At 38.6% G+C, this 27,531-nt stretch overlaps 3 protein-coding genes across 7 annotated transcripts in view; 2 read left to right on the top strand and 1 right to left on the bottom strand.

Annotated features, from left to right (window-relative positions):
• Positions 1 to 204: 204 nt before the first annotated feature.
• On the bottom strand, positions 205 to 5,304 carry LOC131787311 (peptide methionine sulfoxide reductase MsrB-like). Of its 4 annotated transcripts, none has more exons than XM_059104417.2 (5): positions 5,181 to 5,304; positions 2,937 to 3,045; positions 2,468 to 2,672; positions 1,201 to 1,300; positions 205 to 400 (listed from the first exon to the last, which is right to left on the bottom strand). In XM_059104417.2, exons 1-5 carry the CDS (start codon positions 5,251 to 5,253, stop codon positions 369 to 371), a joined length of 519 nt encoding a protein of 172 aa, XP_058960400.1. In that variant the 5' UTR covers positions 5,254 to 5,304; the 3' UTR covers positions 205 to 368. The 4 variants fall into 4 exon arrangements, with proteins under 4 accessions (XP_058960400.1, XP_058960399.1, XP_066014770.1 ...); XM_059104416.2 differs by lacking the exon at positions 5,181 to 5,304 and adding an exon at positions 4,391 to 4,547; XM_066158673.1 differs by lacking the exons at positions 205 to 400; positions 1,201 to 1,300 and adding an exon at positions 1,591 to 1,773.
• Positions 5,305 to 6,424: 1,120 nt separating this feature from the next.
• LOC131787313 (monocarboxylate transporter 13) lies at positions 6,425 to 14,378 on the top strand. Its single transcript, XM_059104419.2, has 4 exons — positions 6,425 to 7,165; positions 10,593 to 11,152; positions 11,897 to 12,266; positions 13,838 to 14,378. The coding sequence occupies exons 1-4, from the start codon at positions 6,886 to 6,888 to the stop codon at positions 14,113 to 14,115; spliced, it is 1,488 nt and encodes a 495-aa protein (XP_058960402.2). The 5' UTR covers positions 6,425 to 6,885; the 3' UTR covers positions 14,116 to 14,378.
• Positions 14,379 to 15,293: 915 nt separating this feature from the next.
• Positions 15,294 to 27,531, top strand: part of LOC131787326 (nischarin) — a 16,969-nt gene continuing 4,731 nt past the window's right edge. The window contains exons 1-19 of one of the 2 annotated variants that reach the window (XM_066174219.1): positions 15,294 to 15,471; positions 16,083 to 16,166; positions 16,897 to 17,079; positions 17,472 to 17,520; positions 18,579 to 18,674; positions 19,386 to 19,453; positions 19,570 to 19,659; positions 20,362 to 20,457; positions 20,883 to 21,044; positions 21,399 to 21,467; positions 22,258 to 22,387; positions 23,086 to 23,273; positions 23,865 to 24,002; positions 24,181 to 24,250; positions 24,558 to 24,685; positions 24,972 to 25,097; positions 25,372 to 25,484; positions 26,428 to 26,576; positions 27,161 to 27,374. In XM_066174219.1, coding sequence (XP_066030316.1) covers positions 15,418 to 15,471; positions 16,083 to 16,166; positions 16,897 to 17,079; positions 17,472 to 17,520; positions 18,579 to 18,674; positions 19,386 to 19,453; positions 19,570 to 19,659; positions 20,362 to 20,457; positions 20,883 to 21,044; positions 21,399 to 21,467; positions 22,258 to 22,387; positions 23,086 to 23,273; positions 23,865 to 24,002; positions 24,181 to 24,250; positions 24,558 to 24,685; positions 24,972 to 25,097; positions 25,372 to 25,484; positions 26,428 to 26,576; positions 27,161 to 27,374 — 2,207 coding nt within the window. In that variant the 5' untranslated portion in view covers positions 15,294 to 15,417. Of the gene's footprint in view, positions 15,472 to 16,082; positions 16,167 to 16,896; positions 17,080 to 17,471; positions 17,521 to 18,578; positions 18,675 to 19,385; positions 19,454 to 19,569; positions 19,660 to 20,361; positions 20,458 to 20,882; positions 21,045 to 21,398; positions 21,468 to 22,257; positions 22,388 to 23,085; positions 23,274 to 23,864; positions 24,003 to 24,180; positions 24,251 to 24,557; positions 24,686 to 24,971; positions 25,122 to 25,371; positions 25,485 to 26,427; positions 26,577 to 27,160; positions 27,375 to 27,531 lie in introns of both variants that reach the window. The other variant, XM_059104438.2, reaches the window with a different exon arrangement.

Here is a 27,531-nt window from a genome sequence, read left to right as displayed (position 1 = left end):
TGATCAATGTGTAAGTTCTCCCCACAGTTTGGATAGATTCTTCAGCAAACTGGCTAGTAGAATAGAAGGACAAATCAGCAAGTGGGGAGAATCTAGATATCCAGATCTTAAATGCTTCAGAGGTTATATCATACAATTGCCTAATTATAACATGATTGCATGTTAATGAACCCCAATGAAGTTTAGAAAAAAGGAGCCGTCAAATCATAACTTAAATCAGTTTATTTTCTTCCAAAATAATTTTATATCCTTCATCAAACTAAGTCTACTAATTATCAGATGGCACTTTGCATAGCCATCACAAAAGAATAACTAACTAATGCTATCACAAAACTGGTTCACCATAGTTATTGAAACTATGACCTTCCTTACAATTCACTCTTTTTATTTTTGTCAGCACCTGAAGGGGAAAGGATAAATAAAGAGTTAAAAAAAATAACTTGTTAACTCTTTCAGCCCCTAGGATCTGATAAAAAAATATTATTAATTTGTCACTCTAGCTGCTGCATATTTCCTTGGCAATTAGTTCAGAGAAATTTGTTGGATGAAGTTAACAACACCTACCCAACAAGTTTGAGTATAATTTCTCATTGCCTGCTTGCTGGATAAAGTTTGGATATTATAGGTAGAAGTTTCATGTTAATTATTTATTTCTGAGAGGTGATTGCTTTTCAAGGGAGTGAAGGCTCTTTCACCAAACATCAGCTTGTTATAATAAGCCAAAATCTTTTTATACAACTGATTACAGCTTCAGTTATAATGGCTAAGGATAAATTTATAAAAAAATTGTAATTGAGTCAAATGGCCCACCCAACCAGAGCCTATCCATGTTTCTCGGAAGGAACTGTGAGTATTATGATTCCCTCCTGGATGGAAGACCACTCCATTGCAAGTTTACTCCTCAGCATTTCATCGCACCTCTCTGACAATTTGCCGCTATCCGTTTATACTCCCTGGTGGAGGGAGACACTGTGAGAGGGAAGTGTTTTGCCAAAGAACACAACGCATCAACCTGGCCAGGTCTCAAACCCGCATCTCTCAACCCAAAGTACAGCCTTCTAACCATTACACCATAGTGTCTCTCAAAGGGATAATTTATATTTTTTAAGATAACATGTGGCTGATATGAGACATGGAACTAGATATAAGACCAGATCCTCCTCCTGCTTAAACAAACTTGAAGAAACTAATCATGCTTGCCTTTTGAAGGATCAAATTTGAGTGAAGCTGAATTTATACAGTATCTCTGTCCTGTTGGCCTTGGGCCATCATCAAACACATGTCCTAAATGGGCACCACACTAAAATTAAAAGGAACAAGAAAGAAAGAAAATTCAGTTAGAAATCACATAAACATAAAATATTAAACTGACCATATCCTTAACCCATTAACTACCATGAGTGACCAAGACAAAATTTCTCCTTAGAATATCAATACAATATCAACCAGACGAGTGATGAGAATAAAGAAAAGTATCAATTTGGGGATAATTAATTGATCCAATACTAAATTCCCTTTAAACTAACATTAGAAGAATTGTATGGTTGATAGAAAGGAGAATTACAAATTTGATCTGGGAGTTAAAGGGTTAAAAACTGTTATCATTTAAGTGGTTCCTTTGAGAGTCCGTTCTGTACAGGTGAAAGACAATACAAACAAGTGGTTGGGACTCAGTAAGGGGTGGTCAAATTTGAGTGAAGCTGAATTTCTGCAGTATCTCTTTCCTGTTGGCCTTGGGCCATCATCAAACACATGTCCTAAATGAGCACCACACTAAAATTAAATTTGACTGCTTAACACTGTAACTCCCAGTAATTCTCTTTACTATCTACCATACAGTTCTTGTGATGTTAGTTTGGAGAATTATGTATTGGATCAACTTATAATCCCCTAACTAATATTTTCCTTTATTCTCATCACTTGTCTGCTTGATATTGTATTGATACTGCAAGGAGAAATTCTGTCTTGGTCACTCATGGGAATTGAGGGGTTATAATAGGTGACTTGCTCATTAGAAGTGAAAATTGCAGTGATTAGGAAGAAACAAATTGGGGACTTTGACAACTGACCTCCTAATACAGGGTAGGGTGACCACTTAATGCAGTGCTGCTCAATACAGGTTTCTCCTGTATTTGGGTCAGAAGAATAATACAGGTTGATTGTGAAATCTCCATTCATACTTCATCGGGGCTTCTTTCAGCATCATTTTCAGGCTCCAAAAACACTTCAATATTGTTGTTTGCCCAGAAATTTATACATGGAGTGAAACTATGACACTCTACTCAAGAATCTAGAGGACAACCCACTAGACTCTGTGTATTAATTAGACAGATGTTTAGCAGGATCTAACAGCTACTAAGAGAAATTTTCCCAAATCTTGCCAAGTTCAGGGCTTAAGATTTCTGTGTGCAGCTTTCACTACCATTGCCATTCTGAAAGGAATATAAGCTGGAAGGATTCAACTCACATCAGCACAAGTGACTTCAGTTCTTGTCATAAAATGTGAAGTATCTGTAATTTTTCTGACAGTCCCATCTGTAGGTGTGTCCCAGAATGAAGGCCAACCAGACCCTGAATCAAACTTGGTGTCAGACAAAAACAGCTCCTTGCCACATACAACACATCTATACACACCAGCTTTCTTGTTATTCACAAGCTCACCAGTAAATGCTCTAAGGAAAGTCAAATAATTATAAGTTATAAGTTTATAACTAAGGACTCAGCAGCAGATCTAAGAAGCATGTCAAAGGCTCCACTTATTTTAGACCAAAATTATCCCATGTCAAAAATTTTTTTGAAGAGTGCAATGAGAGATTTCCTGAGCCAGTGGTTATATTTGCTTTTAAACATGTTTTTTAAACAAATATGATCAATGTTTAATTACAAATAAGCTACAACCTACTATAGCGAAAACTCAACAAGTATTTTTGTTTTACCTTTCTGTTCCCTTCTCCTGCGTCACACGGTACTGTTGTGGGGTAAGTCTCTCTCTAAGTTCCTTCTCGCTAAATTCAACCTTGTATGGTTCTTGTTCTGTCTTGGTTGCTAACAATTAAGTAAATAATTGTTTGAAACTAATTGAAGTGAAGTCTTACCAGCTTAGTGCTCACCAGCATACCAGCTTTATTGCTGGAGCCTAACATCTTAACCCTTTCACTCCCATAAGTGACAAAGACAGAATTTCTCCTTACAATATCGATACAAAATCAAGAAGTTGAGTGATGAGAACTAAGAAGAGTAACAATTAAGGGATTACTAGTTGATCCAATGCCAAATTCTCAGAAGTAATATTGGAAGAATTGTATGTTAGACAGTAAGGAGAAAGACTAATGAAATCTTGGGAGTTGAAGGGTTTACATCAGTATGTATATTCCTCATGCTGCTCTTAATACAATTCCAACTGTGTTAACGAGGAGAATTTGCTTGGAAATCAAGAGCTTCTGAGGCTGTCGATCTATTCCTTTACACTCATAACCTTCATGTTTGATTCAATAGTGATCCTGTGAGGAGAAATTAGATGCTAGTCACTCAGAAGGATTCAAGGGCTCCCAGTTTACATAGCATGAAGTGACTATTAGTGATTTGCTTTTCCTCCAGAATGGGTTGCCAGCTGGAATTCCAAGCCAGCAAAGAGAAAAGACCAAAAAAGTAAAACTTTTGGTTGAATGGAAAGCTGCGTTTAACTCCCTAGGAGTAACCAGCATCTAATTTGTCCTTACAGTTTTAAACTGTGGAATCTGTTAACAGCTGAGAGCAAAGGATGCTGAATATTCTTCTAAATCTGATATAGTTATCATGTGCAAACATTAACCAATGTAATCGGCTAATGTAGGAAAAAAATTATGCAAAATAAATTGATCAAAAACAGAAGGTTAAACAGATCAGTTGCCAGTTAAAGATTAATTGTTCTAGTAAGCAGTGTTAATATCATGCCTAAATGTTTTTCTGTCTGTTCTTTAATCGCAACTGATGTCTTGCAATAAGATTGTGAAAATAAATGTGAAACCTACTCATCACACAAAACTGTAGATCAACAGTGGCTGTGATTGTGTCAGAACAGGCTTTTCCATTGCAAACACAAAACCAGACAAACCAAGAATTATAATAAACGGCTGAGACAGTTTACATTTGAATTTGAAATCAGCAGTCTTATATAGTCAAAATACCAGTGATCATTTGGGTTTAAAATCAATTTTTTTTAACGCAAAAAAATTCGTTATAGACAAAGAATTACGATGTCAAACACAAAATCAAGTTATGAATCATCAGATATCAAAATTTTGCTCGACGCGGTAGAAATAATTGTTAATGTTTCTGGATGTTTAGTTCACATGTTTTGACTATAATCAAAAGAAGGTTGTACTATTTCAAAGTACTAATAACACAATACCTCGACGTGAAAATTTCACAGGAAAATTCTGTACAGAATCTTTTGGTGGAAAAACTTGCCACATATTCGCAGACTCGCTATCTTCGATCTGACCTTTTCTGGAAATACTCACCATGAAATTTATAGCGGAAGGATATGACGTCATTAAAAATTTAACTCGAGGTCGACAAGGTTTAGCATGTTCGTTCGCTGATTTGCCAATCAAATTAAATACTACATATAAAATCATTTATTTGTGAATAAAATGAATCTAAGAGCGAACACAAAACAATGTAAACATCATTAACGACCAGATCTTCAGGAAAAATTCCATTTTCTAATAGTTATCACGCAGACTGGTAAACTTACAATAAATTTATCATAATAAGACAGCGCGTAATTCTGTCAGCACAAATCCTAAAAATAGACAGCACTGTGAGAAATTTTTATCAATTTAAGGATACGTTATTGAAATGGTTGTTGACAGACAATGTAAACGAATTCAAAGAAGTTAGGAAGTGCCTAATCGAGCTTATCAAAATAGAGGCATGGTCGACATTAACAGTGAAAAGTCCTATAGATCGGAAGAATTTGTCAACAGCTTTTCGAGAGAAATATTCTCGAAACTGAAACTAGAATCTTCTGAGTGGAATTGCACCCGGTTTCGTCCAAAATTAACTCAATACGACGTTGCTAAAACAGACTGTGTTTTATTGATGAACAAGCAGGCAGACGTGCAAATACTTGTTCGGTGTTAAGCAAATCGCATCTTTAATGTGAAAACCATCGCCTTAAAAATTATCGTTCTTACCTTCGCTACCCATCAGAAATCTCTTTACTGTAAGCACTATGAACAAAAGAGAATAGTCACAGCAGAATTTCATTCCGTCATAGGTGAAAATCTCTGCTGCGATTACGTAATCTCGTTCACGGGATTATTGGAGCGGGAACTGGGATTGAAAACAATCCACAAAACAAGTAAGAGCTGGAAACGAGAGGAAAGATGACGTAAGGGAAGGAGAATATGCTACGAAAAATTGGGATCAATATCCGTATCTGGGCAACTGCCCACCTACCCCTCCTCTGACTGTTGTTGGGCTAGGGGAGGGGTAAGTGGGAAGTTGCCCAGATGCTGATATTGATCCGAAAATTGTGCGAAATTTGGAAATTAATTGTATCACAAAGATTAAACTTCCCAACAACAAGTCTGGCAAAGCGATTAGAGAATTTTGCTCACCTAACTGATAGTGTTCGAACAGACCCTGATTTAAAGCGCTTCAAAGGTCTAGCTGATAGTGCAAGATTCCCAGAAAACCTCTCCTCGACACTTTTCAAATCTTTCCACGCGGGATAACGCGCGTCCTACTGAGGCCTGCTCGCGCGCTGGTCTAATTACCTTTAAAAAGGAAATTTAGCTGAGAGAACAGGGTTACTTCATTATATATAAAAAGGGAGACAAAGGCAGAGGACGCTGGGTTACTTCATGATAGTTTAAAATTATTTTCAAAGTGAATACGTTGAAGCTAAGAACCAAATTGTATATCAACGGAATACTCGTCATTAAATAAACTTTCAGCTCGAAAAGCCTGGAATTTTCCTTTGCCATGCTTGTTTTCTCTTACAGACTTTTATGAAATTTTCGATTTTTCGCAAAATTTGCGTAACACTGTAAGTTTCTAAAGTTTCCTCCATCGTTTTACGCGGATATTGGGCTCGCAGCTGGCAAAACGACTCTCTAAGAAGCACAGTACTGAGCAAACTGAATTCGTAAACCGCTGACAAATTAAATCGCTGATAAGAAAGATATTAAGCATACTAAATGAAATGGAATCAGATGAACGTATAATAACAAATAAGTTATTCATATCGTGCAAAATCGAAAAAAAAACTTTGTTAGTTTTTGCATCAGTAGCGTGTAGATTACACATTTTTGTAACGCCATCTTGCTCCGGGTAGCATCTCCTTCGTCATTGGCTAGAATCTATGTCAGAAGCCCCTAAAAAATCTCCCACTGACACTTACAAAAGAGATAAGCTAATCATGACATGAAAGCACGGAAAGGGTTTATAAAATCAAACTACCAAAAATGCTTGATCAAAAGAAGGTGAAATCAGAAATCAACTGGGGTTGTCGATTCTCGTAAATTTCCACTTTTTGCCGCTTACTTCGAATTCTTGTCGCCGATAAACTGCGGCGAAGGAAAAGCTAAGATGTGAAGCAATTATCATGATCTCAGGATGAAGGTAATTCCACCAATGAAAAGTGATTAGGTTTTTGCGGACTGCAAACGGATCCCGTTCTGCAAACTGGATGTTCATGTTTTAGCAGGTTTTTAAATTGATGCATCCGCGACTTACCGGCAAAATTGTAAATGAAAAATTCGCGTGGAGGAACGATCACCAAAAGCTTGAAGCTTGACAAGCCGCCGAGGGCGACATTTTGATTTGTCTTCCACGATTTGCTGTATCGGAAAACCTTATTTACAATCTGAAAGCGTAACTTTCAAATTTAGCGATATGCCCCCGCGAAATCTGGACGTAACACGATCACAATCGTCCATGAATATCGAAAACCTAACATCAATTCCCGTTGGAGGAAGCATTACTCTGATAAACTACTCCCACACGCAACTACCGACTGAATGCAACACGAGCTCAGCGAAAGATCGCGGTTGGGCTTGGGTTGTGTGCGGCGGATCTTTTTTCGTCATGTTCATGGTTTATGGAATTCATACGTCGTTCGGTGTTCTTCTCGTGGTATTACTTGATCATTTCAATGCAAACAAAGCAAGCACCGGTAAGTAAAGCACACGATTTTTTCCTTTTAGACGCTCAAATCTACAGAGTAGTTAAGTATTTTATGCCATTAGTAACTACCCTAAGAATCGCTTCAGATATCGTGGCTATATAACTTTCCTTCGAAGGAAATTGTAGGCCTAAAAACACACAACTTTCGATCGAAAAAGCTGCTGACAGGAAAACCTAATTAGAGTTGTTTGTCAAAGTCAGCCATTCCAACTAATGTTTGTAGCAATTTTTCAAACCCACAGTCAGAAATGTATCCACTTGATTTCCGAATCAGCATTTATGTCCTTCAAATCACCCATGCGAATCATTTGCAGAAAAGCATACCTCTTTTCGATAAAACTGACTCATAATCTTTTAGTGCAATGCTCTATCGACGAAATACAAAAAAATATCGAGAACATAAAATATGTTCATGTTTTAAGGAGAGACTTCTTTCTGTGGCGATAGTGCGTCGTAGTTATTGTTAGAAATATACTGTATTTTAAGATTGCAACGAAGCGTAAATTTCGAGTTTCAAATGCAATCCAATGGTGTAGAATTACCGATTCAGTGATGTAGTTAATCGACAGAGGAAAGAACGACAGGCTGAAAACGAAAATCGAACGCCGATTTGTAAGAGACTAATCATAATGTTTAGGTTTACTTTGCAGAGTGATACGAGCGTTTTATGCAAATTTCTTGGCCTCGTGGAGGCCAAGATTAACACTGCAATTATTCCAGTTAGGGATTATGTACGATAGCGATTTAGGAAAATCCCTGGCACTCAAAAATAGCTATATCAATGTAAGCAACAATGTATAGCGCAAAAACTCAGATCTGATACAGAAATATCCTAAAGCAACATGGACTAGCGTTTATTTGACTCGTGAATTCTGCTTGGCTTTATTGTATTCTGCTTTCAACATTAGCGACGGTTAAATCGGCAATTAAAATAAAGTTTCCTTTTCGTTCTACGAATGCCCATCGAGGAAAACGTTCGCTTTAGTTCTAGAAACAAATTTGTGTTGGTTCTTCTTTTTTTTTCCCAAAATGTCACTTTATCATTATATAATCATATGCAAATATGATTGACTGAAAAAGTTGTTACCTTCGAGAGTTTATTTAGCGGTCAATAATAAAAATATGCACCCATTAAGCCAGCCGAGAAATTTCTTAAGAGATTGCAAATAAAAAAGTCATCATGGTCTTTAATCGCACTGCGTGGCGTGTATTCGTTAGCCGAAAACAAACTAAAACAATTTCAAAGCGACGAAACGAAACGAAAAAAAGGGATGTAATGCAATCAGCATGTTGTTAGTCCGTGAACGAGTTGGTTTCCGCTGAATTTTTGTTTTAAGCGATGTATTATTAACAAAAAATCTTTTCCTCGGCACAAAAGCAAACTCTAATTCTTTAATCAAGTGTTCCATCGATCTCTGTGATCATGTGTGCGATCAATTTGTACATTCGCATGATAAAATTTCCAAGGAAGACAAGTATCCTCCAGTGTTTAGAAAGCAGATGCTTTTGTTGAGTTTTCTAGTAATTAGACCACATGCAGTCGAAAAACTAAAGTAATGTCAGGTCTAAAACAGCAGAAAAAGGTGCGTGAGCAAAAGAAGAAAACAAATAAAAGATACCATTTCCTCTGACGCACAATATTCATCAAACACTTGTTATAATGTTACAAACAAATAGCACGTTTTTCAAAACTTCTTAAAGTGTAAATGGTTTCAGCTGTTTCACCTTAAATTTTGTGTAATTAGCCTAATTGACAAAGGATTTTTCTCCTTTTGTAATCAGTTGAAAATCAGTGTTACTCCTCAAAGAAAATCCGAAATCACGTTTTCTTCTATTGTAAAAGTTCTAGTTGGCGTCAACTCAGCAAATTCATAAATATCAATGAATACCGAGAGTGCATTCGAAAAAGAAAAAAAACCCTTATGACTGTAAGAGTGTAATATCTGAAGTGGGAAGGGGTGATTTCGCTCTGCGTGATTTTTTCCTTCATTAGTATTATTAAATCTGTATGACAATCCTTCTAGCTATTAGTATCTGCGTCATGCTCGCCGTGAATTCTTTTCGTGCTAACTTAAAAAAAATTGATAGAAATTTGCGCCCTTAATTGCTTTATTGAAATGATGCATTTTGTGTGAATCTTTTACGTATGGTTTCAGTAATTTAAGGATAATGGTGACCTTAAATCTTCGCTGTTTTTTATCTTTCTAACCACGAATGACGCATTTGAGCCGATGCTAAGAATCCTTTCCGTGACTGCTGGAACTTGAAAATTGAAAATTTGGGTTTTCCTTTATTCCCCCTAAACTTCCGCGACAGAAGATGATCACGTAAAGTAAAATGGTGTATTTGACCGCAATTAACATGACTCCCTAGCGTTTATTATATTAACATTACAAACCAAGATCATTAAAAATGCACCAAAATTAAGATTGAAACTAGAAAGTTCGACGTAAGGCTTCAACATGCATGGCGCTCATGCAAAGTTACATTTTTTAGACCAGCTGCGTAAATCTTCGAGTCCTCTGTTAACTGATTTACATTACACGCTATATTGTAAGGAAAATAGAAACTTCCTTTCTCATCAATGCGTCTTTAGCCAGCGTAACTGGCCGCCCTGTGAAAGTTTTCGACGGATGAGCAGTAGAAATTGGCAAAAAGCGTCTTTGAGAATCCGGAAGCTCCGCTCCCAATTTTCCCCACTCTGTCGCAATTAAGTGTTCGAAAAACATGCATTTTACAATTTCCAGAGTGAGTTTCAGTACGTGATGTTATGCATGTGTTTTAGATCTGAAATTGCGCAACAGCTCACTTGCTATCTCTTTTGTGGAAAACTTTATTGTTATCTGATCGTTTCTATAATTTGTGGTCTCTTAGCGGTAAAGCCATCGCACTCGGAGAAAGCATGGGTTAATATCATGATGGTTCTTTGCATAAAGTTTTCACCTTTCTCCTTAAACTACTTCTTTCTTACGAAGATGAGCGTGGCTGAGTGACAGTCTAACTTATTACCTGGGGGTATCGGAGGATTTGATCGTCTTCATAAAATCTACCTGATCACCCCTCCCTAAGGCTTTGCAGCATTCCAATGACCCCTTCCCTCCCCCTCCCCCCCCCCCCTCATTGGCAGTAAATTTTCTCTACTTTCACCTTTATACTCCGTTAGCGACGACGGATCTCCTTTCCGTTCTTCTTTGAAGCCATGTGAACCCCAAAAAACCCCTCCGGTCCCCTCTAAGTGCTTATTACTGACTAGTACCCTGGACGAAGAAAATTGACACAGTTACAAAAGACAAACTTGGAGAATTATTCAGTATACACTAACCATGACCTGGTTAACCTTTAAATGGTTTTTTAGGTCATTGTAAACAAAACGATGAATCGTTTTCAAACTAATTGAGACTTCCTTTTTTCCTCAGCTTGGATTGGTTCAATATCTGTCAATCTTCTCTTCCTCTTTAGCCCCGTCACCAGTTCTCTTGCGGGGCGTTATGGTGTCCGTATTGTCACGATCGCTGGAGGACTTGTTATGAGTGTTGGACTTTTTCTCAGCTCATACGCGCCTAGTCTTTTATTTCTGTACATCAGCTACGGTTTACTACTGGGGATAGGAACGAGTCTTTGTGCGACAATGGCACTAATTGTGTCAGCGGACTACTTCGACAAACATCTTTCTTTAGCCACCGGTATTGTCGCATCGGGAAGCAGTTTTGGAACTGTAGTTTTCCCACCTACTCTGCAACTCATTGTACAACGATACGGATGGGAATCTTCTTTTCGTATAATGGGTTTAGGGGGGATAATGATGGCCATTACAGGACTGGTTTATAGGTCCGTGAACAGGCAAAATCATGTTCCTCTCGGCGCTGAAAGAAATCAGTGCTTTGATATGTCGGTGTTAAATAATCGCGGCTTTGTGCTGTGGACGGTTGCTACTACCATAGCAGGATTTGGTTATTTTATACCGCATTTTTTTCTAGTAAGTAAGTCTATTTAACAATAAAATTATGAGCTTGAAATTCTCAGGCGTGATAGTTGATGGAGGCGAAGACTTCATAACTTATCACGCAAGGAATTGAGGGCAAATAATCTAATAGGCTACGCAAAGTCCCTCTTCTCGGCGAAGTTCGTTGCGCGTATCAAAAGAAATATCGACAAATAAGAATGATAATAATAATAATAATAATAATAACGGTAATAATAATAATAATCGATGTGGATCTCTGAGAGGGAGGTGCTCGAAAAGAACGCGCCGTGCCTCACTCTCAGAACAACGTTCCGCGCGACGCGTTACCATTGATGTATTTCGTTGATTTTGTTTTGGTCCGCACTGCGGACTTCGCTAGAACGGAGTGACCTCTCGTAGTATAATAATCTATTTGCTCCTTAAAAAAATCTTCCAGTTTTTCAAACGTATAGTAAAGACGGGCTCACGTTTTTTTGTGTTTGTTTTTGCTATCAATTGCACATCGCCAGACTACTTTCTTCACTTATTATCGGTCACGGAATAGGAATTGGGTAGAATGGCCCGATCAGATTGTAAGATTTGTGATAGAAAGCTTGCAGTCCCAGAGATCACTTTTATAGTCCTAAGACACTTATCATTTAAAATTTAAGGTAGGTACCCTATACAGGAAGTTTGGCGTGTCCATCTCGAGAATGCTTTGCATGGAAAGAAAAATAATTACTGCGGAATTTATCGAATATCTTTTTTTTTCGCTAGGTGCGACATTCTGAAGACCTGGGAATACCGCTGTCTCAAGGCAGCTGGCTCATTTCCTATCTCGGAATCTCCTCGGCTCTCGGTCGGTTGCTCTTTGGGCGAATCTCGGATGCGTGTTCTTTTAAAAACATTCATATATACCGTTTATGCATGTTCTTATCTGGGTTAGCCTCGGTATTATGTCCCTTAGCAAGCTCCTACTGGGCCCTTGTCGTGTATGTTGTGGTGCTGGGAATTCTGGATGGTTCCTATATCGGACTCATGTCTATCGTGACCCTGGACATTGTGGGAGTGCACAAAATTGCCCCTGCCTGGGGAATCTTGTTTTTCTGCCAGTCTTTCACTTATTTACTAGGCCCTCCAACAGCAGGTAACGTTAAAATTTAATTCTCCCTGGTTATTTTTTCGTATTCTTTAAACAATTAGTTAGAGTTAGGTATTTGTTTTTCAATGAATATATTGACTTTAAGAATTCTTGTTGCTTACTACACAAATGTGGTTAGCTCATACCGAGATCGACATGACATCTCGTCATCTGATAAACCATACTAAGTTTATGAAACATATACCACTGAGTAGAGGTGGAGATGAACCCTCAGTGAAAGAACGAGAAAAAACATTGAACACAGCCCACGCGCCATATTAAGTCAAAGAATCGAAATCGTCTTCGAACGCGATAAGACTATGGCAACCCAGTTTTGGATTTTGGACACTAGTGTCCGATTTTTGATTTTGAACAGTAGTGGTTCATTCTGGATTTTAATTTAAACACTAGTATAAGATTTTTAGTTTCGGACAATGCCTTCCGATTTGGATTTTGGACCTTAGTGGCCGATTTGTATTTTGGACAGAAATGTCCAATTTTGGTTAGCGGACATTAGCGTCCGATTTTAATTTTGGAGACAAGTGACCGATTTTGGATTTTGGACGTTCGTGGCCGATTTTGGACTTTGGACACTAGTGACGGATTTTGGACTTTGGACGCTAGTGGCCGATTTTGGATTTTAAACGCTAGTGGAAAATTTTGGATTTTGGACTCTAGTGGCCGATTTCGGATTTTGGACATTAGTGACCATTTTGGATTTTAGACCTTTGTGGCCGATTTTGGATTTTGGACAGTAATGGTTCATTTTTGATTTTGGGGGCGAGTGGCCGATTTTGGATTTTGGACGCGAGTGGCCAATTTTGGATTTTGGACACTCGTGGTCGATTTTGGATTTTGGATTTTGGACACCAGTGGCCGATTTTGTATTTTGGACACTAGTGGCCGATTTTGAGATTTTCAGTTTTGGACTCTAGTGGCAGATTTCGGATTTTGAACAGTAGTGGCCGATTTTGGATTGAGGACAGTAATGTTGCAAACCAGTAGCCGAGTTTGGAGTTTGGACACTACTGGCTAATTCTGCATTTTGCACACTAGTGGCCGATTTTGTATTTTGGACGCTAGTGGCAGATTTTGAATTTTGCAGACTAGTGACCGATTTTGGATTTGGGACACTAGTGGCCGATTTTTAAAGGAATGATGTCTGGGTTTTAGAGGATACTTCTTCTGGTATATTTTCCATCTATACCGATGAAAAAATCTCTCCGGTGTAATTGCCAGATCACCCTGTCAATTCTTTAGAGAGCTAAATTGAACAATCACTAATTTAGGCGTGTGCCGGAGATACAGTGGCCTAATTGTTAGTGCACATGACTGCGGGTCGAGTGGTCTGGGTTCGAGATCTGGCCGGGAGTATTAGTGGGAAACGGTTTATTGTCAGAGAAGCCCAATGAATCGCTGGGGGTAACTTTGCGATGGACTGGCAGGGGGAGGGGAGAGGGAGTAGTAATGCTCCTAGCCGCCCTAAGGATAAGCTCTGGCTGGGTGGGTTACATAGCTCCATTACAGGCATGCATAAATGAATTCTTAGAAGGAAAAAATGTCATTTCTTTTTTCAGGTTTCATGTACGACCATCTAAAAACGTTTAAACCTGTTTTTTATTTGGCCGCTGGACCCATGATTTTTGGCGCATTTCTATTGCTCTTCGCCACACTGTGTAAGTCAAATCAGACTTCTCTCGGCCGGCAGGACGTCACTAGCCTGGTGTCTTCTCCTAAACACTGCAATGGACTGCACTCAAGTTATCGACGCTGTTCTTGTCCTCCAAAAATCTTGTTGACTGCACCAGGAGACAGAGAATCTTTGATAGTTGTGGAGCGGTTAACGGTCATTTGATGTTCAGAACTAAGAATATCGGTCTTAATTAACCCTTTGACTCCTAGGATCTAATTGTTAATTCTCCCCTCTAGCTGCTATAAATTCATTGTAAATTAGTTACGAGAACTTGATGTTAGATCAAGATAGCAACTTCTACCTGATAACTTTGAGTATCCTAAATAATGTATGGATATTATGGGAAGAAATTGTATGTTAATCTGACTTCTGGGAGTTAAAGGGTTAAAGCGACGATCTACGTAAAGGGTTTGGTGTAATGGAAGTCTGACTTGACTTTGAAGTAAATTTTGAAATTTTTTAATAAAGTTTTGTTCGATTTATTATATTTCTACGTCGTTATGTGGTAACCATCTTGAGTAGCCTTCCTTGTTCAACTTTGAAATAGTAATGATTCTATTCTCGCTGAGAATTCATAAGCATTCGATAAAAATATCTCTTACGGAGGTTGGTAAGTTTTTACCTTTAAAGGCTCGGAACTTAGATAAAATGCCCATGAAATTGATAACATCCTTCCGTAACCTGCCCTGTGGTTGCCTGTGGCATTCCCCAGTTGCTCTCATCCCAATTTGACTCTACTGTTCTGTGTTCCAACGACCTGTCCAGGATTTTTTTAAAGAAACTCTATGGGGGATCGGACTGTTATAGAAAAATTTCATAAAAAAAACGAAAAATATTTATTTAGGGAAAAGTTAATCGTTTTATTTTGAGACTTTTTTTTTTTAATGTTTTTCTTTTCTTTTTTATTTTTTATTACGCTATACGTGCTATCCTGCTTTTTGTTATGTATCTGAATTGGTCACTTTCCCATGCACAGCACGAGATCGTGATTGAGAGAAATTATCTCTACAATGCACAAGAAATCGATGAAAATGGCATTTATTTTACAAAGGAGACCGGAAGTCTTTGGAACATGTCCACTGTTCTTCAAAAACAGGTATGGACTCCTTTCGGCGGCCAAAAGTTATGGCAGACAGAGAATCAGAAAATCAGGTCAGAAAATGAAAAGGCCCGTCTCCTTTCGTTTTGATCGAGTGATGATTTTTTTTATCAATTTCACTCTTTTCATCAAACGTGGATAAGCTTTGAACGTTTTTCGTGTGCCTTAAAACCGAGCGCGATCATATGTTTCATATGTTTCGGCCAGGCCTGGCTGCTAAGTCATTAGTCATCGATGCTTTTGTAACAATTCATCTGGATTTGTAGTTGTGTTATACTCACGCAATATTTACCATGTTCCTGAACGATTTGCACTGCTTTGTGCATCTTGAATAACAGGTGTTGTTTGCAGAAGAAGACACTGCAATGAAGGTCCTCAAAGTGCTCATTCCCGCCACGGAGCAGGTCGGATCGCACACGGTACGGAGTCAATTCGATTAACACGATGCGGAAAACCTTAAACTGATCGCTGTCACTTTGTCGCCAACGGTTTGAAATGTGTATACTGTAGTGGTTGCCTCAATGTATCTACATTATTAAGTTAAATATATCCACCTTGTGAACTGTCACGTAGATGGAAAATGTTCAAATTTACTATCGCAATCGGCTACAAAGCTAAGAAGTAGCTTGCTTTCATGATCAAGTTTTAAATTAACGCACAGTAATTTCGACATCCGTAAGTATATGACGCAAGGTCTTTTGAGGGTCAAAATTTTGTTGAAAATGTGTTACTCATATAACCGTTTCTTTTCCTTGTCATTATAATGAAACGAAAATATAACTGTGTTGATCATACAGATGCAGGATACAGATGCTACAAAACGAAAGAAAACAGACTAGAAACAATCAGAAACATTAAGCTTACGAGGTCAAAACATGTTGACTCACATAGAGTGTGAGAAAGTGAATGTCAACCTTTTGTGAAAAGGCGATCCTTCGCTGAGGCCTTCTTTAGAAGTAAAAATCACGCACAAAATATTTGCTGCAAAATAATTAGGACCTTATTGATCGATTGTTAAAATCATGTTTAGGTCTACTACATAGAGGTTTTCATCAGAGAGTACTCTTGGCTGGTGGCTAGAAGATACAGAGAGTTTTATGATCTTCATGAGAAGGTCAGTAACCTTAATAATACTCTTGAAACTTAAGTTGTTCTTATTAGAATATTTAGAATTTGTGTATCAGTTAGTATTTCCTTGTGTTATCATTCTCCCTGTCCCCATTCTCCCTCTCTGATGATGATGTGGGGAGGGAGCAAACTCAGGACCTTTTGCATGATTGTATGAGTCCTGGAAAACCTAGAAAGTCTTAAAATTTTGTTTTGACATTTTCCAGGACTGGAAAACACTGGTAAAAGGCTACAGCTCCCAGAAAGTCCTGGAAATCTGCTTAGCTCATGCAATCAATTTTTCAGAATTTACAAGGGAAGATGGAAAGTCTGAAAAAACCTTCACCAGAGCCTTAAACCTTAATTAAGAGAGAGCCTTAAGCCTTAAGCCTTAAGAGAGAGTTACAGCAACAGAAAATATTTTATATTAGACATAAAAAATTGTTGAAGAATAATCAGAACCACAACACAACTTTAAAAATGACAAAATTTTGGAAAACTGCACTCCAAATATTTCCCACATGACAGGAAATGGGATCCTGGTAGTTTTTTTTTCTTCAAAAATATTGCCCGTAATGATCATTAACAATCATAATGTATCATTTCTAGCATAGACAATGAAACTAAATCAGATATATATTAAGTTCCCTAATTCTGGTTGAAAAGAAATTAACAGACCCAAGACTCTTCTGTTATAAGTAACTTTCCATTTTTGGTAATATTTTTGCTGTGTACAGCTTGTGAAAAGTCATGGGATAGATCACTCTCTAATACCACCAAAGAAGTATTTTGGATTTCTTCAGCCTGAGTATGTGGAAAGGAGAAGGCAAGCCTTGGAAGCATACTTTGAGACACTGTTGTCGACATTTGAAGAGAACTTACCTAAAGAATTGTTGGAATTCTTAGAGATGGATAAATTTGTAAGTGTCACAGATTGATATTGTTATTGCCCTCTCTCATATCTCTCAGCTAGTTTGTGCATTGTGATTGGTCAATTCAGCAGGCAGTACATAAAAGCTAAATTTAATTTTTTTTAATTTGAAATTGCTCCCCTCTATTTGAACTCAGAGATATGATTAATAGATGACTTTTCTCAGTCGGTAAAGTAAGGACTCAGGTCTCATACCTTGTTCTTTCCCCTGGGATTTATTGCCCTTGGGCTTCGAACCTGGGCCATGAGTGTAAGTGGAAAAAACTTGGACCTTGCACTTGTTTATAAGGGAGCTGTATGTGTACTGCAACAAAAAACCAAATTTGATTGATTCAGGAAATCACAAGTGACATGATAAGTCTGTTTCTCTTTGGTCCATAGGATGTTTGTGGTGTAACTCATACTCTGGCTAAAGAATTATTTATTACTGGTGAGTGTTATTGTCACAAGGGTTATAAGCAAGAATCATTTTGGTTGCTATAGCAAGAAGAAAAATTTTGACAACATGATTTGCAGCAAAAAATGTCACTTAGGAAACTGAATTTGTTAGGTTTCATGCAAGATTATGGTAATATTCTTTTTTTCCCAGTGTTTATGGGCTTAAGTTCAAGTGAGATAACCATATGTCTTAAATATTATTTTATTTTAAATTGGTAAAATGTTTTGAGTGAAAAATTTTTCAACATAAATTTAAAATTTTAGTATGTCAAAGGTTGATGCATTTAACCCTTTACACCCAAACATTACAGGGCGTGAAATTAATTTTTTTTTCTGGTAGCCACTTGGCTCCTAAATTTTTCAAAGTGGTAGCCAATTCAAAAAAAGTTGGTCGCCATTTTTTGAGACAAACAAAACCTATCTTTATGCTGTCAGCGTACTAGATAGACCCTCCAAAATTAAGTTAGGAAAGAGATTGTTAACGTGCTACAAAGTGGACACTAGGATGGATGATATACAACCTTCAAACTCACCTAAATCCAAGATGGCGTCTAGTTATCGATCAATATGCATGTGCTGCGTTTTGGAAACAAACTTAACGAGGAAGTTTGCCGTAGATTTACCTAGTTGGTAAATCTTTTTAATTCACTATATCTCTAGGTAAGGTTATGATGAAGCATGCTAGTTGCCAATTTGGTGACTAATTTTCAGGATTTGGTCACCAAAGTGAAAAATTTAGTTGCATTGGTGCCTGTATTAGGCGCAATTTCACGCCCTGCATTAGTATCTGTATTCTCCATACTGTTCTCTGTACATTTCTCAAGGTGCCAAGAAGGAGAATTTGTTTAACAATCAAGAGCTTCTTTAGTTGCTGATCATTTCCTTTTTTCTTGTGACTCAAATGTGTGATGTGAGGGTGATATTGTAAGGAGAAATTAGATGCTGGTCACTCTTAGGGGTTAAAGGGTTAATGCTATTCTAATTTTTGTTAACATATTCATCCTCTACATCTATTAATCTATTATGCACTTTAATTTTTTCCAAAAAAAGGAGATGCAATTCTGGCAAAGGAAGAACAATTTATTCTTACACCACTTCAGCTGCACTGTATAACAAGCAGGCTTGGCATGGCTGCGCCAACATGTGGTAGGATGTTTAATATTTAATGAAAATATTGAAATATTGTGTGATCTATAATATGTTAAACTTTATAACTTTTCTGCAAACAATATCTGACAGTGATTATGGATACAATTTTTTTAGTTTTAAAATTCTGAAATATTGGCATGCATTTTTGCCAGTCAATGATACTATTATTATCACTTGACCCATATTAAGCCAGGCATGTTTTTATCAAAAAGGTATTGTTGTAAAAAAAAATGGGGCAGTAGGGCTGTATTCAATGCATGAGCAGGGCCAGAAAAAGCCATGATGGCATAAAGCCTTACAAGATACAGGACAGAAAAAATGCAAGAAGGAAAAAGGAGAAAAATGGGGGACAGGGGCATAGCCATGTTTTCAAGGAAGTGGAGGGGGGGGGGTGTCACACTGTTTCAAACAGAGGGTACTCACCATTTTTTTGCTACCTGAATATTTTAGATTGTTTGTTTGAAAAAGGCTTAAAAAGGGGATCTTAGGCACCTAACTCCCCCCCCCCTCCCCACCTTGGCCCTTGGGGGATCCTAAGGTAAATTATTGACCAAGTTGGGTGGGCCGTGCAGGACAGCAACCTTACTGGGCTAAAGCAGTTGGTGTATCATGACCTTAAGCCAAATATGTTCCCATCCAGCCTGCCCACTTAGTCAATAAGTAACTTTCACTGATTAAAGTTTTCTGAATGTGAATGCTATTTTACAGATTCCCATGTTCCACATGGTGAAATAGGCAACCTGTATGACTTCCTATATCAACTAAAACATTTGAAGGTAAACAGAAATGACTATGTGTTATTTTTTTGATCACTTTCTTTTGGTTTGTGCCTTTTTCATCTGAGGAGTATCATGTGTACAGAATTGTTTTGTAATATCATGGTATCTTCTAGGCCTCGGGCAACAAAAAGCTGGTGGAACTGAGTGACAACATGACACTAAAATGCAACCTTGGTTTATTCAAGTCTTTGAAGACCCTTGAAGTAAGTGAAATAAGAAATTGTTAGCCTGTTGGTCAGCCAGGTGGTCATTTGGCAGTTAGGTTGGCAATTTTGGTAAGTCACGCTGCTGCAGTCCGTCAGTTGCTTTGTCAGTCAGTTAGACAGTCTGGTGCTCAGTCAGTGGGTCAGACAGACAGTCAATTGGTCAGACAAATGAATGGAGGGGGTAAGTCTCTGGAGAAACTGTGGTGCTGCGTCAGTGGGAGAGTCTAACAAGGTAATTAGAATTATCAACTGAGTTGGCCACGGTAAAGAGTTTAAAAACTGTTATTTGGAGTGTTAGCCCTTCGTCAGTTGGTTAGTCAGTTACTCCACCATTTAGTCAAACAGTCAGTCATTTGGTTGTGCAGTCAGCCCTTTATCCAGCAGTTAGTTAGTCAGTTGGCCAGATAGTCTGTCCATCAATTAGTCAGACAATCAGTCAGACAATCAGTCAGTCAGCCAGTCAGACAGTCAGTCCGTTGGTCAGACAGTTAGTTAACCAGTTAGACAGTCAGTCAGTTGGTTAGACAGTCAGTTCTTCATTCACTCAGTTAGTCAGTCACTGATTTAGTCTGTCAGTTGGACAGGTGCAGTCAGTCACCCAGTCAGTCATTTATGAAGTCAGTTAGTAAGACTCGGTATTGGTTTCTTTGACCACTTACAATCAGTTGGCCTACATATGTCCATTTCCATCGTATTCAGATTGACAGCTGTGAAGTGGAGCCTTTTGAGGGACTCTGTTTTATACAAAGCCAGATAGAGAAGCTTACAGTTCATCACTCAATCCACTTGCTGAAAGTAAGTAGATTGTAATTCATTGCAGACGTTAAGAAGAGTTGATTTTGAGACCAAGGAAGTCAAGTGGTTTACATCTTTACACGATCAAAATTCGTGGCATTTCTTGAAGTTTTAGCGTTTCGGATGAGCTTTTATTAAAGGGCGGAGTTTTTCGAAGGTGGCGATCTTTTTGCGTTTTCAGGCAAAATGAAGACAAGCGAAGGCAAAGGCGGGTCGAGCGCAAGAGGCGAGACACGCACCTCAGGCGAGAAACGCGCGAGGGTATGCGCGCACGAAATACTTTGCTTCTTCCCTCGCGCGTTTCTCGCCCCTCGCGGTTGCCTCGCACTTTTCTCATGCTTGGCTATTTCTTGATTCATGCTTATCTCCGCGCGCATGAAAAATAGCCCTCTGTCGGTAATATTTGTTTTATTTTTCATGTGCAGGACATACTAGTCGATGATGAGATTTGGGAGCAGGGTGTTCTGGAGACAGTGGAGGTAGATGGGTCATCGTCTTTGACTTCAACGTCAGACTTCCGGGCATGGACAGCTCTGAACGATGCAGATTTTAGTCGGAATGACCTTCCATATATCGACGAATCAGTGGTAAATGCTGCGGCATTCTATGAAATTATTTCTTAATCATGTTTTGTTTTAAATATTTTACAGCAATAATGGTGTTTTGATGACACACCAACTAAAGGTAAAAGTTTAAATCTTTCTTCAAGATTACTTTGCGTCTTTGTTCTCGTAGTATGATCGTTTGATTGTATTCTACGCTTGGGGGGTGGGGCGGTCCAAATCGGCCAAGGAGGTTCAGGTAAAGGGGAGGCCAAATCCGCCGGGACACCGCCTACCATGGACTCTGGGCCGGAGTTCATTTAACTTCAAAAACGTTGCAATAGGAACTGATACTCTAATCATCCAATGATTGTTTTCTATTCGCCTATTTCTTGATAGGTTTTGTTGCCAAATGTCACATGTTTGAATCTCAGTTGCAATCAGATTGACGCTATAGAACATCTTCAGGTAAGTGAATATTAAGAAAGAATTTAATCATATTATACGAACGGAGAACGAAGAAAAAAAAAATTCCCTTTTTAGAGGATTCGAATGTCAGACCTTTGAACTTGATCGTGAACCACTACCGATGTCATAGCCAATAACATCATGGCTAAACACGAACTGGACTTATAATGCTTGGATGGCAACAACTCTTCACTTTACTCTGATAACGACTTCTGCTCAGGTTTGCGAAACGTCGGTCACCACTACCGAAAAAAGCCTTTCTCAGGACTATCCTCACCTGGACGATCGGATTTCACGATCGAACGAGAGTTTATTTATAAGTTAATTTATGACCGAAAGTTGCTTTAAAGTTATTTCCCGTGACCCCCTTTTGATATTTGCACAGGGTTTTCCGAGTGAAATTTAGTAGCACGATAATAATCTAAAGGAACAGTGAAGTATTCTCTCATTATTAGCGCTGTGGGATACTCGTTTTTCCGCTCGTGAGAAGATTTTAGACGAGTCAGAGAGGGTTTTGTTGGAGGTCTGGCACTACTACAGTGCTAGACCCCCGGCAAAGCTCTCCTCGTCTCGCTTTGCTAAAAGGCCTCATAATTTCCCGCGAGTAGAGCTCACGCTTGTGCTGAAGCGTTAGTAATGAGGTTCTGCTCGCAAGTCTGAATGAAAATTCATATGTCAGGTTATCAAACTTTAGCTGGAGAACTCTGCATGGAAGACAGGGAATTCTTCGATCTCTGCTGCCTTCTGAAAACCTTTCTTACAGAATTGTTGCTTTGTTCTTTCGATTAAGGCCTTGTCAAATCTGGTCGAGCTGGATTTGTCCTACAATAAAATCGCAAGTCTTGGAAACAACTTGAATACAAGGCTTGGGAATATCAAGAAGTTAAATCTGGCAGGAAACGAACTTGATAATGTGGAAGGTAATGATATTACAATTATATGTATTTTCCATGCGGTTCTCTTTACATCTGCTAAGGTGCTGACAAGGAGAATTTGTTTAACAATCAACAGCATCTTTAGTTGGTGATCATTTCCTTTATTCTCATGACCTTAATGTTTGATTCAAGAGTGATATTGTAAGAAGAAATTAGATTTTAATCACTCCTAGGGTTTAAAGGGTTGGATACATCGCTAAAGTTAAATTATTATTTTTGTCGTAGGTAATGAACTTGCTCTACATTTGTGTCATAAAGCCGGTTAAATAAGCATTTCCACAAAATAATTTTGCATGCAGGTAATCTCTGCACTTGCTGCATTAGGATAGACATTGCTTAATTGTAAGAAAGAGAAAACAATAAAGGGTCACTGTGCTCATTTGCCAGAAAATGACATTTTAATTCTCTGGTGAGCTCCGACCACAGAGAAAAAGCCGCAATTCTTAATATGCCCGCTTGTTACGTGTGAAATTATGCACAGTAAGAAGATATGCAATACGTTACAACAGAATGACCTTCAGTCGCAAACAATTGCAAGTAGAAAAAAAAAGTGGCGGCCAGAGACCAAAAAAGCACCATAATTGATGGCAATCAATCCCAGTACATGCGAGCAATGCATTATGGGTTATAAGGATTGCTTGAGATATCACCTAAGTGCTCACATGAAATTCTCTCACTTGCAGGCCTTGACAAGATGTATTCCTTAACAGATCTGAACCTCAGCGAGAATTACTTCACAGACGTCGGTACCGTGTTGACGTTAGGGGAATTACCGTGCTTGGAAATCCTGGATTTCAGAGATAACGCCATGACAAGGGAACCCCTCTACCGTGTCAGGGTGTTCACGGCATTTGATGACCGCGCTGAACAGGTTGATAAGTCTTTTAATAACTTACGTTGAATTGCTATCGATCGATTTTCGCCTGATTGTCGCTCAGTAGATCCAATTTAAAAAAAATTGATTTTACTAAGGAAAAATGAGAGTTCTGTGAAGACATGCACTTAGCCGACCTTAAGTAAGGTTTTGTGTATGGAGCAATATTTGATTGGATGTCGAAAGAAATCTAAGATTGCATTGGTTTTGCTTTACTTCGCTCCGTGATTGGTTTAGAAAACTTGCGCCACTCTCTCAATCAATAAGATGCAAAATGAAAACCAATTACGACTTGCACTTTTTCCCGCGCTCTAGGCCGTTTGGTTGTTTTTACTTTGGGTTCTCATTGGCTCTTACCGGTATTGTACTTTCATCTGATTGGCTGTTGCGATAACACTGGTGTCGGTTTTACGACACTCAATCGAAAAGCGCTCTATTTGGTCGATGGAGCAGGTTTTCTCCAACAATCAAGGAAGGCAGTGAGGCAAACTACTGCAAACCGGAATTACTGTAAACCCTCAATTGAAACTCTTACTATCAGCCTTCCAACTTTGTTTGATTCCTACGCTTTGTCTTGTCCGTGATCAGCTTGAACTTGATGGTCAGCACCCAACAAGTAGAGAAATGACCAAGATCCGTGAGTTACTCCAAGAAGAGCAGAATTTCGAAATTATTAATTATCCAACTCCACCACAGTACTCAGTATCGAAGAGAGGAAACAAGAAGGTACGATAGTATATAAACAAATAGTATCTATTGTTTTAATTTGTTTGAGTTATGTGCCTGCCTGACTAAATGTCTTTAGGAATGTATAATTTGTTTGCAAATGAATTATACAACTGAAAATTTACTCTTTCAATGTAGTTTCTTACTCATGGAGATCCATTTTTGGTTTGATTTTTAGGGCAGAAGTATCGACAGAGTGATAGCTCTTGACTCCGAAACAGAAACGCAATCCAGTACACCCATAACAGGTACAATTACCTCTTAATTCCTAAGATTGTTTATTATCCACACCAACTGCTACACATTCTCTGGTAAATAAGTGACGAGAATTTGGTGTTAGATCAAGATAACTTCTACCCGATAAGTTATAGCATTCTCGCGACCTGTTTGCTGAATAGTGTATGGATACTGTGGGAAGAGGTTACATGTTAATCACTTCCGGGAGTTGAAGATTGAAGGCTTGGGGAGAGGGTATGAGGGTGAGTTATCGTCAGTTGTCGTAAACCTAACTCATGAACTCATTGCTTATGTCTATTGTCGTCGCTCACCTTACAGAGTCCAAATCGTCTATGGACGAATCAGACGCCGAGTTCCGTTCTCGAGTGGAGAAAATTCGTCAGATCGGTGGAGATGCATGGCTTACGTTATATGACGAGGTACACTCGGAAGAAGAAATGACACAGGTTTGTGCGCACTGCAGGCTCATTCGCTAAAGTATCGGAAATTCCAAAGCAACTTGAAATTAATTATTATCATAAAAACTTCTCAAGTAAGCAATGATAGCTGATGGGCCACAAGTACTGGGAAGCGTTCGTAAATTAACATATTGAGTCACGGTTGTTTTTCATTTTGCATCTGGTGTTGTGAAGAAAAATCAAAGCAATCATTTCGGATTTCGGTTTAAAATTACTCTAACAGAAGTATGATAAATATTTACGTCAAGGCTTATAGATGTTATTTTTTCTTCAGTTCCAACAGAACGGCGATATCTCTTCGACAGGCGAGAGAAGCCCTAGTGAACCCGTAGGAGATCAGCAGTCTCCCAAGCATGACACGATTAGTGGAACTTTTGAGAGTCCTGACAGAACCACAGAAGTAATTGGTCTAACCACAGAACAGGTTAGGAGTGGCAGCTTCTCAAAGCTGGCGTTTTTTAGTGAGTAGAAGCAAGCGCAAGGCAAACACCAGGCAAACGCGAGGTAAACGTCAGGCGAGCGCGGAGGACGAGATAATGCAACAGGAGGAATTCCCTTCTGCTTCTCACTGATCGCAGCTTCCTTCTTAAGCAATATATGCTTTAGTGGAGACTATACAAACGATTGAATTTGACGTTGTCATTTAACTCATTCCTTTTATCGCTGCTGATCAGAGAACTGCAGGCGCACGGAGGGAGAATGAAACCCACCCCAGTCGTCTTCAGTTTGGTTTTGCACCTGAGTTGGAAAAACTGGTTCATGACAAAGTGGAATCAAGTGCGGATTTGTATGTAATCTTAGATACTTCTAGACTGTAATGTCGTGTAGAGTGGTCTCCATTTGAGTTTCGTAACGCTAAAAAAAATGTAATCACAACGGTCTTAAAGAAAAAAGGTAACATACCAGGGAGATACTGGGATGTCAACGGTGATTCATGTTATTGGCTTCAAATTGGCGCCAAAACGCGAGTGACCAAGTCACGTGGGATTTTAGTTTCGGGTCTGATTGGTTAAGAGGTTGGCATGATGTTTCCAGCAGACCAGTCATTTTGAAAAGTGAAGCAAGACGAAAGTGATACTGAATTGTCTCTGAAATCCTAATTGGAAATTGTTTCATGGACATTCAGTGGGATAAACATGCAAAATTCCTGTCCGGTCATCGGAAGTTAGGACATGGCCCAGTCGAAAGAAACGTAAATCTTTTCTCAAAGAACGAACTGGATCTCCATTTTTTTTAAAATTGTGTCCAAGGTATAATGTCGTGTTATATAGAAAGTTTCTCAACTTTCAACAACTGTCGCGGAAGTACTAAAACTTTCATTAATTGGAAAATTCAGATCACCACCTCATATTTAACAAGAACGTGAGTAAAACAAAAAGACAATAAATGAGCAAAAAGAACGAAGTAAATTCGCATTAACTTTGACTTTCTCAAATTACATTTTAAAGAAGAGATCAGATGGGGTTAAGGGCTTATTTGCAAGTGTCCATCCCTCTGAAAATGATCTTAATTCAATCGTGTAGTGGAGTGTGATTTGTATTTTTCGGGAATCATCCAGGAAGTCTTTATTTTGTCGCCTATGCTTATTTCTCAGTAAATTGAAGCCAAAAGCTTCCATAAATCCTTCCATCAAGCGCTTTTATTAATCGTCAAAAAGAAATTTGAAACACCGTATTATAAAGCTAGATTCTGTAACAAACAGCGAAGTAATAAACTTTATTTAAATGTAGGACTTCAGGCACATATATGGTGGAAGTCGACGGAGAGGCGCACAATGAAGGAAGTACAGAGGAGAGAATGGTTGGAGTGGACCTTTCCAAAGGGGTCATTCTCGAGATACAGATAACAACTGGGAAGACTTTTGCCAAACATAACTTGGGTAGGAATTCAGTTTTATGGGAATGTTACGCGATCTTGAATGGAGTCATTGGAACACCGTTGTATCTTTAAATGGAAAGCAATACCTCAATAAGTTTTCATCCCTCAATATTTGAAATGTAGCTGTTTGGGGGATGTGACCCGTGTACAAAAATTGTTTTGGGGGAGGGGAGGGGAAAGAAGAGGAAATCAAGAAAGTAAATTACGTTGCTTTGAAATTCTTTCTTGGGTAAGAATTCAGTTTTATTGGAATGTTAGGCGATCTTGAATAGAATCATTGGAACATGCCTGTATCTTTAAATGGAAAGCAACATCCCAGTAAGTTTTCATCCCTCAATATTTGAATTGTAGCTGTCTGGGGCATGTTACTCGTGTACAAAAATTGTTTTGGGGGAGGGGAAGGAAGAGGAAATCAGGAAAATGAATCACGTTGATGTTAAATTCTTTCAATAGGTGTCAATTTTAGGCTTGTGCGCAAAAGTTGTAACCTTTTCATGTAAAAGCCATCAGGTCAAGAGAGCTTTGCTGTACTCTAAACGACAGCAAATCGTGAGATTTCGCCCGTTTCTCTTTCTTTTTTTGAAGAGGACATCAGCAGTGTTGACATTTTGGAACTGCATGACGCCTTCTGTGTCGACATCCGGGACATATTTTCCAAGGAATGGCGACGTCATTTTGCAGATGATAGCGATAATTGTGTCCACAACAGAGACTATCGTCAAGTGGCGAGGTATCGCATGCGTTCAATGGAAGATGCCGCGGAGCTGTTTGCTCTGCTTTACAAGTTTATCACTGAAAGGTAGTGACTTCTTTTTTCGCCTTTTTTGGTTCTCCTTCCGCTATTGTGTTGTATCGCTTCCGGTTTCCGTTCCTACAAGTGACCAAGTACTCCTCCCTGGATGAAATGCCAATCCATCTCAGGCTTTGTAACACTTTCAAATATTCCGCTTTCGCCG

Source organism: Pocillopora verrucosa, chromosome 11 (assembly GCF_036669915.1).
Source record: "Pocillopora verrucosa isolate sample1 chromosome 11, ASM3666991v2, whole genome shotgun sequence".
NCBI lineage: Eukaryota > Metazoa > Cnidaria > Anthozoa > Scleractinia > Pocilloporidae > Pocillopora > Pocillopora verrucosa.
This window is presented reverse-complemented; position numbering and strand designations above follow the sequence as displayed.

Coding starts and splice junctions, on each gene's coding strand:
- LOC131787311 (XM_066158672.1), bottom strand. CDS start 4,535: ATGACGTCATATCCTTCCGCTATAAATTTCATGGTGAGTATTTCCAGA. Junction 3,046..4,390: donor TGTGAAATTTTCACGTCGAG/GTATTGTGTTAT, acceptor CTTAATTGTTAG/CAACCAAGACAGAACAAGAA. Junction 2,673..2,936: donor CAGGAGAAGGGAACAGAAAG/GTAAAACAAAAA, acceptor GACTTTCCTTAG/AGCATTTACTGGTGAGCTTG.
- LOC131787313 (XM_059104419.2), top strand. CDS start 6,886: ATGCCCCCGCGAAATCTGGACGTAACACGATCACAATCGTCCATGAAT. Junction 7,166..10,592: donor TGCAAACAAAGCAAGCACCG/GTAAGTAAAGCA, acceptor TTTTTTCCTCAG/CTTGGATTGGTTCAATATCT. Junction 11,153..11,896: donor TTATACCGCATTTTTTTCTA/GTAAGTAAGTCT, acceptor TTTTTTCGCTAG/GTGCGACATTCTGAAGACCT.